The 12,543-nt window shown below is 40.4% G+C and overlaps 1 protein-coding gene across 4 annotated transcripts in view; it reads right to left on the bottom strand.

Moving 5' to 3' along the window:
- LOC112557460 overlaps positions 1-12,543 on the bottom strand; it is a 34,622-nt gene that overhangs the window by 14,579 nt on the left and 7,500 nt on the right. For 3 of the 4 annotated variants that reach the window (XM_025227331.1, XM_025227330.1, XM_025227333.1), the window contains 7 exons: positions 11,571-12,236; positions 7,556-7,749; positions 5,477-5,959; positions 4,926-5,275; positions 1,905-2,231; positions 1,628-1,696; positions 970-1,028 (listed from right to left, as the gene is read on the bottom strand). In XM_025227331.1, the coding sequence (XP_025083116.1) occupies positions 970-1,028; positions 1,628-1,696; positions 1,905-2,231; positions 4,926-5,275; positions 5,477-5,959; positions 7,556-7,749; positions 11,571-12,236 (2,148 nt within the window). The remainder of the gene's footprint in view (positions 1-969; positions 1,029-1,627; positions 1,697-1,904; positions 2,232-4,925; positions 5,276-5,476; positions 5,960-7,555; positions 7,750-11,570; positions 12,237-12,543) is intronic. The other variant, XM_025227332.1, reaches the window with a different exon arrangement.

Below are 12,543 nucleotides of genomic sequence, written 5' to 3' on the forward strand. Positions count from 1 at the left end.
GTGCGCTGAGTTTCTCAGCTGTTTGTTGCGGTAGATTACTCAAATTGTGCTTTTTTTGGTTTCTGAAGCTATATTTCAGTGTTGCAAGCTTTGTTTGAATCAAATATTTTGTTTATTTTAAGAATGGCTAACTAATAAAACACATGTGCTCTTTGTACAAAAAGTGTTTGCATGTTTACAACCAGGACCGCAAACGTGCTTTTATTTTTTTTTTACGTTTTTAAAAGTAACGTTTTATAGATTTAATTATGTGATGTTTATCTTAATATGATACGGGGCACATTAAAAACCAAGTGTAAACTAGTCGTCATAATTTTTTCAGAATCAGTAACAATCACACTCTGGAGTCATCCGATGACCCCTACCCACCGACCACAGTCTTTGGTATGTCAAGGGTTACGTTGGTAGGACATGCATATCTAAACAAAGTTTAGGCCTTAGGGTTAATTAGTTAGGCGGTTAAAAAAAAAACAAAAAACCCCCCAAAAAAACCAAACAACTAGCAGATATTCCGTAAAAACTAAATCTACGTATTTCTAAATATAGTTTTCTTATATACTGCAATAGTATCGTATACAGGCAGTCCTCGACTTACGACGTTCTTCCGTTCCTACGTCTTGTCGTAAACCTATTTTCGCTGTAAGTCGGAACATACGTACATACAGTACATAAATAAAATACTGTAAGCACTTATCCTATCCTAACACAGTAATGAAATGAAACACGCACCAAACACGAAGTTCGCGTGACGACGTTTACGACGCAAAACCACTGAAGTGGAAACAAGGCTTTATACAGGAGATGTGTCGTAACCACGAATCATCGTAACTTGGGGCTGACGTAATCAGAGGACCGCCTGTATAGCCATATGAAATTCTATATTCATTCTCTTTCATGATGACGGAAAATGTATAAAGATTATACAAATCTATATCCTGTATACGCGACAACGACACTGTCACCTCATACCTTTGCTGTCTGGTAAATGTTTATGTGCGACACAGGCTTCTTCTCCGGTACAAAATGTCCTGAACAAATAACCAAGATGCTCAAGAATATCATAGACGGCATCTAACATAGAGATATTTATAAACAAGCAGCTTGTAATATTTTGAGACTGAAATGTTTTAGCATTAACGTTATTTGTTACATTTGTTGCTAGGGAAACCTAGATTTGACCACAACATGAAGTCGCTGACCACTTGAGGTCAAATATCTTATGACAGTATAAAGGACTGACATGGTAAAGATGTCAAGTTTTAAAAAGATAAACACAGAGTTTCAGGTCAGCTTGATTATTTACGTGAGGGAAGTTTGTCGACATGGAAATGTAAATGGACAAGTCTTGCTATGCGATGGGAGTCAGAATACTAGGGAGCAGTTTGGTTTGTCGATAGTAGGGAAGATGTAGTTTAGGTAAGTAGTAGTTTTCCGACGAAAGAACATAATCCAAAGTAGAAATCCCCGACGCACGGTAATGGTAGCAAAGAGAAGACTTTAGTTAACCGTGACCAAACATTATTTAGCTGTGATGTGGGTAGAAGGGCGAGGTCTAGGTTACTGTTGGTATCACTTTTCAATTATTTCATCACCCGATCCCTATTTCCAGTATTTAAAGAAAGCTTACTTTCTGCGTATTTCCAGTCTGTATAATTGTTCCTTCTTCCTTCCACAATGGGCCACGGTTCAGGTAGACCTGCAGTATATGAAAACACTCAGATTAGAAAAGTTGTCATTTTGGACACATACGTAGTATGGAAATCCATTATCATTTAAACAGTAATGTCTAAGCAAACATAAAAAGTATAAAAGATCGGTTAAGCTAGGATACATTGTTCTACCCATCAAAACACTCTTTTAAAACCCTTAAAGTTTTATCTCAAATCCTAAAAATTACGGCTGACCTGTTTGGGAGATGAACACCAGTTGTGACGTGCAATGAAATGCAGCATGTTCAGTCTCTCCAACGACGACTACTACTTTTCTTTCAAGACCGTGAAGTTCATCTGTGGACACCATCCACACCTCGTCTCTATTGGATGTGACCATGTCCTCAGTGATATAATCTGTCATGTCCTGCACTGGAACACCCGCATTTTCCAGTGCCTTCTCCAGATTAATGTGGTCGTATCTGCCTTTCACTATCAGCACGTCTCTGTATGGCAGGCTCGGAGATGTAGTATCCCTTTTGGTGGATGTGATAGATGTCAATGATGTAGTGGTGTTTTCTGCTGGTATTCAAATAAAATTTAAAAAATAATATTCTTTTTATTATTCGTTTATTTTAGCAGTTATCAATATAACGATGACGTAGACCCGCATTATTTATGAAGCCTTGTTAACCCTTTAAAGACCTACACAATAATTCGCGTTGTTTTTTTTTTGTTTTTTTTTTTTTTGCAGTTATCCGATAGGTATAAGACTATAGATGATAAAACTAAGCTATGAATGTCAGCCAGTAGTTAATTATCCGGTAAGAAAATACATGATTCGCATTTGCGATGAACAAGTGCCGTGAAATAAATTCCATCATGCTACTACACAATCACAACGTTGCCAGCAATGAACATCAAACAGAGATAATGAAGGTAACGAAGATAACGGATTATTCGAACTCTGAAAGTCTGCATTTATCGTGCTATACTGACAGTGTTTTCAAAAGAGTTGAACAACTACATTTTATGTGAGGTTGTTTTAAACAAATATGATATATGGTCGACCGCCTAGAAAACATCCTGTGACGTAAAACTAGTTAAAACACCCGCTTGTTACCGCTGCATTGGGAGGGTCTGGGTTCCATGACGGTTACATAATGACTCTGACAGTGCTTGTCAAGCTTTGATCTACATTTGTCCTTGTAAGAAAGGCTTAAACAAGAGAAGATGCTTTCTTGGTCAATATATCCTATCCAAACAGTAACATCCTTTTAAAACTTTGCCAAAGGCTTGCTCATTTACCATATATTTTGCAATAATAATAATTAAAATAAAGAAAAAGAAGAAGAATACTTATCGAGCACCGAATCCTAGCTAAAGCCAGTCTTACCTTGACAAATTAGACAACAATGTAAATAGGTAAAAGTTAATACAAAAAAAATAATTTCAATGTTAATACAAATTAGTTGTACAGTGGCGACTCGTTATGTCATCCAACACGATAGATGTGATATCAGAGACTAGCTGTAACTTTCTGCTACAAATTGTACCGAGAGCCAGGGGATGGCAAGATAACAAGATGAGACAATGTGTGTGTGTGTGAGCGTGTCTCTGTGTGTCTACCAAACAAATACGCTCGCAGTCACGCACTATAAATTATTCAATCAAAATAGCTTCTGTGAAATTTTCCAACCTGCAAGGACCCCGCTAAAAATAACCAAGTGAAAATGTTTTTTGAACGGACAGGTTTTGCATTTTTTAAAAACTTTTAATACAATTTATCTAATGGACATTTTAGGGAAGTGAATTCCAAACCTTGAGGCGAGTTCTAATAATGTTCGGAACATTAAGCATCAATCTTTTGGCTCTTAGGATGTTCACAGGAAGAGTGAAGGGGTGTATAGGCTGTCATAATATCGGAGATACGGTACAGTGAAATAATTGTGAAAAACTGTTACAATTTAACAAAAGTTTGTACTTAGTATTTGTACGGGCAGCCATTGCAAAATCTTTACCATAAATGTACAATAATTATAATGTGTAGGAAAATGATCTATTTTAAAATCTTTCTCGGTAAAAGGATGGAAGCAGCTGAAAGTACAGACAACATAAAATTGACTGTTGCTCAGCAGGTGGTAATGCGCTAAGGTACGGATCTCATGAAGAAGAAATGCAAACTTCTCTATGTAAAATTTATTAAGCGCTTTAATCAGTTGACATGAGACATACATAGTTGGAAGTGAGTTAGTGCCACTCAGTTTGCTGTATATATTACGGCCAAAGCCCGAAGTACGGCTAGTTCCCGAACAGGTCGGCTGGTCTGCACTTTGGCCGACAGGTGTGGTCACAGACCGATGAACGTGAAATGACCAGTGTGTATGCTACTTTGACAGACCATTTCCCGAAGAGGCGGAATATCCCTGACAAAGCTCAATGTGCTCATATATCTCTACACCAGATGTTGACAGAGAAGCATTTTGCAGTTGTCATGAACGTCTACAGCGGTTTCTACAAGCTAGGAATAGGACATGGTGTCCTCAAACAACTGAATCCCAGAAGTGAATTTTTCATTCTTCACGAGGAACTGCTGACACTGGAATCTGTAGGCACGGAAGAATAATCCTACCAACCGTCGCGTCTTCTCAATCACTGACCGGCAGCCAAGGCTGCACTCAATGCAACTGCACTGTTAGGGGCGCAGCATATCGCTGCAGATGTAGAAATAACAAACTGTCGTGTAATTCAAAATGAGCTAAAAGTTCATCAAAAATTTTATTCGGACTTTGGGCTATCACCCCATGCCATTTTGCAAACTGGCCAGCCAAATCCCCAAATCAAAAAAAAAAAAAAAAAAAGATGGGACATTGGCCATTTAATTTAAAGCAACAGTGCGATTTCCCGTTAGTCGGACACTTTACTGTTTGGCCGATTTCGGACTTTGGCCGTAACATGGAGTATGATATAAAATACTTTATCATGTTACTGTAATGATGTGTCTTTAACAGAGATATAAGTCTGCTTAGACATCCAGAGTAAAGTGTTAAACTATAGTTTCACAATATTTGGTAAACTCTATTCCGTCTTCACAGTTCTGTAATGCGCAGAAAGCTGTCCAGTGTAGTCTACTTAACATAAACTTGAATTACTTTACATAGCATTAAGTTGACTGTCTGTTTGTAATAACAAGCACAATCACAATAAATGACTTAAGTGTTTGATGAGTTAATGTTTCTGGTGTCAGAAGTAACGCTGAATACAACATTTACTTACCTGAAGCACCAGCAAGGAGACACTTTAGGAACCTGACCACAAGCTCACCGCACATATCACAGCCGTCGATAAATTTTCTTTGATCATGTTTTGGGAGAAGGAACCACTGGACTGGAGGGCCATGAGTAGTATCGTGCTGCCCACGTTGACTGTATGGCTTGAAAATACCTGGACGAAAATCTGCTAATTCCATCTCCACAGACTTTGGAAATCGGATGGGTCTGGTAAAATGCTGCACTTGCCAGCTGGACGGTGAAAACTCGAGGTCATAACCTGCAGCCCAACAATGGAGATCCGGAACTCTTGTCAACAACTTGTGAACGAAGTGTCTGATGTTGTACCATTCGTTCCTGACGTGTAATTTGGAATGAAAGAAACAAACATTTCAGAATACTTGCTAGTGGTGAATATGAAATCCAGGGCAGCCCAGTCAGTCGAACAATAATCTAACTCGTTCATGCAACAATCTTTGTATTTCTCATCTCAAGATATTTCACAACAACAGAATTATCTCCATGTTTCTAATTTCTGCTGCTCATGTCACTGATTACCTGACAAAAGGCGAGACTAGTGCATCTACGATGACATACAGCGGTCGTCCCTTCGCCGCTCGTAGCAAGTCAGTCAAAGCTTCCTCGATATCACCACTATTATAGAAGTCACATTCTAAAAGATGAAGCTGGCCTGATTGCCCAGTGGGTGCCAGTTGTGTTTCTATGGTCTGTTCCAGCAGGTAATAAGTGATCAAGCTCGCTGCATGAGCCCATCTCCGGGGTCTGACCACAATGACGTCACATCCACATCGCAGCCATTCTGTAGCCTTTAGCTGCAGCACCAGACTTTTACCTGTACCAGGAGGTCCAGCCAGAAAGACCCTGGGAGTCGCTGTGTTCAACAGATGAACTTGCTCCGGGAACAATGTAATAACAGCATGACACAGGCTCGTGGACGACGAAAGTTGCTCCAAGGTTTTGAGTGACAGGCGTGGGGGAGACAGGCATGGAACTGTCACTGTTACCGCCGGACCGCAGAATCTAGTAAATGCAGTGAAACAATCTACAAATATAGTACAAACTAGTCGAACACAAAATAATGTATCAATATTCGGATTAACAGAAAATAATATTTCCGATTAGACATAATTTCCATTGCGTTGAATTGCTGAGGGGTTTTATTTGTAACTTGATTTTAATGAGTAGACACCGCTTCTCGATTTACGAGTGGCCAGTTACCCGAATTTAGAAGAACGTGTACGATATTTCAACTATTTTATTCATCCAATTTTCTGCAGTTAACCAATGCAGCCAAGTACCAGAATACGATCATCATCGTCGGCGTTGTCGTCGTCATCATCATCATCATCATCATCATCATCATCATCATCATCATCATCATCATCATCATCATCATCATCATCATCACCATCATCGCACAGCATTTTATGCCAGTGAAAGGAACTATATTGAGTTGCTGCTAAATTCGAATACCATCATCTTTATTTCCCTGCTAATGCGTTACAATCCCTCATAGCATGGAAACCTTTGGAAACACTTCAAAAACGTTATCTTTTATGTTTCAAGCTCACATCATCCTTTTCACAGCTTCTGTCCCTCGAATGACACTGCCATGGACAACCATCTAACTCATATTTGTCGTTAAGTTTATTAGTCAGCTATTTTTCACATCAGTGCCATCAGACGTCACCCAGATGTTCAGACAACAAAAGTACTGATTTGTTCAGTAGATGTTTCCAGACTTTATCGCTATCTCTACTGGCTGTTCACAACACATAATTGACAAACTACAGAGTTCAGAGGCTGGTTGCACAAGATGTTTCTAAAACATAAAGCTGTTCTAAAGAAGCAAATGTTGAAACTTTCTTCCCGAAGTCACTCTAATGCACGAGTGCATACCAAAATTCAGCTGACGGGAACGAAAATCTGGCTTAAGCCGTTTTATCTTGTTTAAAAGAATTTTTTTTTAATGTGTAAACTTGTGTTGTGCACTGTGTTATCTAAATATATTTACGTTCTGAAAGAGGTTGAAAATAGAAATGTGTTGTACAACTGGCCCTAGAACTCTTCTGCACAATTTGTTCTTTGCGAACAAGACGTAGTCATGTCCTACCTCCTCTCAGTGAGCTCATCTCTCTGTTTGTTCAAGTCTGAGTTGATCACCAGATGGCTGTGACATGACCCAGGGTCACCTAGGGCTCCTCCTCTGTCACCATATCTAACATACTATCTATTCCCCATTAAAAATCCTTCGTTCCTCAGGAAACTTCACTGTCTTTCAACGAGTAACTTTAATAACCAAGTGGTTTCCATGTTTTAGGACAGCAGGCCTTCTGTCTTGATTTGTTTATCTTGGTCATTCGACAGTTCAAAAGGGCTGTTTATGAAAGCTATCTCGTGCTGGTACTGCAGAGTCTACTACAGTTTAATTCTGTTGAATGTGTTCTTTCTGTATTTGGGTGTGTATGTGTTTTTTGTCAATACAGAATACATTTTGGTAAATCTTTTGACATCCGTTTTTTTCAAAAGGATCCGCTAGCTATGGACTTTAAATATCGTTATGGTCTCGTGTCTTATCAAATATGATAACTGTTTTTGAAACCTGTTAGTACTAACCTGGCCAACAGTCTCTGGTAATCAGCAAAACTGATTTCAGTTGCAGATCCAGACCCAACCACACATCGCAGCCACCAGTTACCAAAGTCTGTGCTGACAATACCCGGGGTACCAGAGACAGAAAGCTGATCAGAGGTGAGACAAAGGTCAGTGACGACCGTAACATCTGTTGCTCCCAGACACCGACACAGAGCCTGTAAAATAACCAGGTATTGAATCATTAGGCAAATCACCTATCTCTTTTTATCCTGAAGCAACCTATTTTTCACAGTTCCTGTCTGGTGATAACTGCACAACATGTCTCTAACATTAAACTGTTCTAAAGAAGCAAATTCTTTTTAAGTTTCGCTCCTAGCTATTTCGAAGCGAAGAACACGGCCAGTGAAAAATATTATTAATGGAAACGAAAATCTAGCTAAGACAGTTTTCTTTTTATTCAAAAGAAACTAGTTCATAATGTTTTAAAAATTGTGTTGTGCACTGTGTTTTTCTAAAACTTATTGTCTGGTCAAATCACTGGAGACAACGACAGTGGTAGTGAGTAGTTCTACTTTCTGTTTCTGTCATCATTGGGTATCATGAACTTGAAGTAATTCTGTTTTGTGTTAAAAATGATATGTTGACATGTAAAGCTTTTAGGAAGTAGATGGAAACTTAAAATTCGTTTTGTCGTTTCTTCATTCGTTACATGGGTTTGAAAACCCTAGGTTACTATCATCGAACACTTTCAAGCTTGCTTAAGGTTGGGAGGCATCAGGAATGTTGATTGTTTTAATCGAGTTTCATCAACAGTCTACTGATCCAAAAGCATTTGACAGGGGATGATACTAAAGATCTTAAGTCAAAGGACCGTAAGAATAACGAATTATGTAAGTGGTTCACAGTGTCAAGGTTACAATTTGAATATGTAGTTCAACTCTATGACTCTGACACCTTTACCATCTTTTATTTCAAGCCTCGACCTAGCAATACTTCTACTGCGATGTCGAATAACTTGGCCTTACCTGAGGATTATTCAAAATGAGATGATTTGATGATGCTTTCAATTTTATGAAAGATATTCAACATATAGTTATGGACGACTCAGTACACAGCCACGAGACAGTTCTATCAGAATGTATGCTTTTTCTGCTAATAACAGGCTTTTTGGAGATATCAAATAATAATAAAGCTTACTTATAGAATATCATATCCTAGACATCGAAAATCTCAGTGCGCTTTGCAAATCACAACATCCAGCATCGAGAGTTCTTAGCAAATAAATCACATTCTATGATGACAAAGAAAGACCAAAGCCCAGATATAGTAAAACATGGAAAAAATAATTAGGGGCACAGTGTTTGAGACATTTGACACAAAACCATTTCAGTTTACAAGTACTACGGTCGTTGATTGGCAGTCAGTGAAGTAAGCTAAGCAGGAGGATATGTCACGTGATGTCTTACTTTACCGGAGCATCAGGCGAGCAGCGACATTCTGCAAGAGTTGAAGGTTGCGGAAGCGGGAACTAGAAGGCTAGAAACGAAGGAGTTGCAGTATGAAGGAATATGAAGGAAACAACCAGCTGATGGCTGTCTAGTGTCAGGTAACGTAGATAGCGAAAATGAGTCCGAGATGGAAGTTTTGATTTATTGGCTACATGGAGAAACTGGTGTTCAATTTGACATTTTGAATGAAAGAAAGAAGTGACGAAAGAAAGAAGAGCGATTTCTGTGAGTGGAGAGGTATTGTATAACTGAGTATAGTCTGGGATGGCCAGATGGTGGAATACATGGTGTCAAGGACCAGTCCGTGCCTCCGTGTTTTTCAGATTGTTTTAACCCCTTGTCGACTGATGGACTGCAAGTGTAGATTTGAATGGGAGAATGAATGGGAAAGTCAGAGGGGAAAGGGTTAACAGAGAGACGAAATATTTGGTGGACCCGGTTCAGCAGTAGATTTTTGGCGAGAACGAAGTAGAAATTTTACTTAGCCGGAATAGTGAAGGAAGAAGACTTGCCTGAGTCACGACTTGTAAATCTCCTTCGTTGATATTACAGAGTAGAGCAGGGATGCGGCGCGGTACTGACCCCCTGTGGATTAACCTGGCCTAAACAAGGCTTTTATTGTAGGGCTGAAAAAACTGGAGCCCTTCATGATGAGTAAGAATCGCATCCCCGGATCATTCCTTGATCGCTTTCGGTCCAACACCCAGCAGCACTTGGGCTAACTGAACGAGATCAACCAACGGGCCTGTCGAGGATTTGTATGTAGGCCAGTAGAGTACCGTCGGCCCCGTGACGTCACCTCAGCTGTGACCCCGGAAACCGTCTCACCGACACACTGGCCAATGTTGTGTACGGCCTTCTAGTGCCGTCAGTCGCTGAGTTAGGCGGGGAAGGATCAACCGATTCACTAGAATTATAAATGTAGTCTGTGTTATCTGGATTCTAGTGGCTGGAGATGCGGAGGGCGACAACCCTAAGATAGTGGGAGGCCGAATTGTGAGAATCGTTATGGGCGACTGATATTTTGATGATGCTTAGAGAGGGTATGATGAGAGTTAGTGTGCATGGTTAGAAATTGATATATCGAGGACTCAAACTTTGGAAACTGTTATGAGTAAGTTATGAATTGAGAGATTGATGAATGTAATTAAAAGTAGAAGCGACTGGATTACCAGTTATGATTTGTTTCCAAACCCGCGCCTTCGATGTTCACTTGTCATACGTGTGTTTGACCATACTCTATCAGATCTGTGTGTTGAAGAATGCGGACTTGTCTGGCGTGAGTGTGTAGCTTGCACCACCCGTGCCGTGACACATGGACAACAACAGGGGTTGCGGGTAGACTGCGTAGAAGACAGGCCCTTTAAGGAACACTATAGAGAACTGGAAAGGGTTTAGAGCAGGGATGCCCAACCTACGGCCATATCCGGCCCGCGACGCGGTGCCATCCGGCCCGCGAAACTTCTGCCCACAGTGCAGGAAATCGGAATGGTAGTAATAAAAAAAAAACGAAAAAAAAAAACCGAAAAACGGGAAGAAGTATTTATCCTTATGTAGGGGCGTTTCCCAATCTTTTTTTCGATGGACGAACATTTTGATTCAGTGCTCCGACTTGGTGTCTCTACGATGAGGCCGGACATTCAGAAGTTGGTTTCGGGAAAACAACTTCAAATATCCCACTAATTACTACATAATTAATGGTAAGTACAACTTGTTTCTAATAAAAAATGGTATCTGCTCTATTTTTTTTCTTTTTTGTATTTTTGCGGTGAAGTGGCCCGCGACACGGCTGTCCGAAATGGATATGGCCCGCAGGCCCAAAAAAGGTTGGGCATCACTGGTTTAGAGGATTAGGAGCTGATGACGAGGACTTTAAAAACAAATATGGGAAGGAGAGGGGTGAATGGCATCTGCAGTGCACTTGAGAGATGGCTAGTGGTTGTGTTGTCAGCTGTTGGATCAGTGGACGAGCATGCGACATAATGTGTTCAGGCGACATGTGTGACAGCCTCTCACACAGTTTGCCAAGGTTCCGGAGGAAACGTTAACCATAGTAGTCGAAAAAAGTCCGAATTGTGGTAGGGCAGCATGATTCATCCATCAGTCAGAGTTCTTGTTTAATAAACAATAAAGTAGGTTCAAAAAAGTCGTTTATAAATTACGAAGAAACCCACTTCAACCTTAGACAGGTCTCCAAACTAAATGCTCCACAGTATAGTCCGCTAGAAATAAACAAAGTAGAGCGAACCCATGAAAACACAAAAAACACAAAAAGTAAACATGGATGATAGATAACATCAACATTCAGCTGACAGGCTCAAAGACAGACCAGACTATTTAGAATACACTTGATACTTGGGTGGTGATACTCTGTGTGACAACGAAAAAAACTTTTACCTCAGTAGACCAGGGATCTTCAGCGAGTGCCATGTACTGACCTCCAACGATATAAGAAACTATTAGTAAACTGTCACTTTACTGTAAGAGTAATATAGAATGATTTTAGAGCATGAACATTGCGATGTTACCTCAGTCAGTATCGGATCCTCAGCAAGTGCCTGTTGTATCTGACGAGCTGTAAGGTTCGGGAAAGCAATTGTCTTTGTGATGCGCAGGCCTGGGACGATGTCTGACACCAGGTGTGACAACACGGCCTCCGCCCTGTCCACCTGTAATATGGCCTCTTTGAGTTTACTTCGTATCTTGCTGTCTACATCTTGTTGTGACATGCCACTCTTAGATGAGTTATCGCCAAAGGCCTTCACCTCACAGACGACAAGACCGTAACGACGGTGAATGATGAGCAGGTCAAAGTCGCCTTCCTCCCAGTTCCTTAGTGGAGCAGGAGGGACACTGTGGGATGGAGGTAAATAGTCAGCTGCTGCTGAGTAACAAGGCTCGCCAGACTTTTGTCCGAAGTACATCTGACTGAGTACAAACATCACCTCGTCCTTTGCTTCTGATCTTTCCTTCAGACAGAGCAACACCCGCTGTAAGGCTGAGTCGTTTTTGACCGAGTTGTACCAAGGAGCATGTTGCTGGGAAGTGTCCAGTGTTGACTGTTTCTCGCTACAATACAACGAAGCAAAGTCCTTTGCACAGACAGGAAGCCAGAAATTGGTGCCATGAAGATTAGGAAAGGCGTCGTTCACCCACTGTATCCAGGCTTCTTGGCTCTCTTCTAGTGGGAAATCCTGTACACAGGTTATAAAAAAAATGATAATATAATTTGCATAACAGATTTATTTGTGTGGAGCGAGTTCAATGGAAGATAGCAAACGAACAGTTTATCATACAGTTATTAAAAAACAGACAAAAGCAAATGGATTACACCGTGCGAAACATGAAGTGCGTGGATGATGAGGAAGCAATAAGAAGACTCTGCTTGATTATGTAAGTGAGCTTGGGTTTGTGACTAGACAGGTGTGAACGTCGAGAAAGTAGCAGAGAATTACAAACGATGGATCCAGAGAAGGAGGAATTGTCTGCCGAATGTCACTC

Source organism: Pomacea canaliculata, linkage group LG2 (assembly GCF_003073045.1).
Source record: "Pomacea canaliculata isolate SZHN2017 linkage group LG2, ASM307304v1, whole genome shotgun sequence".
In the NCBI taxonomy this organism is placed as follows: Eukaryota; Metazoa; Mollusca; class Gastropoda; order Architaenioglossa; family Ampullariidae; genus Pomacea; species Pomacea canaliculata.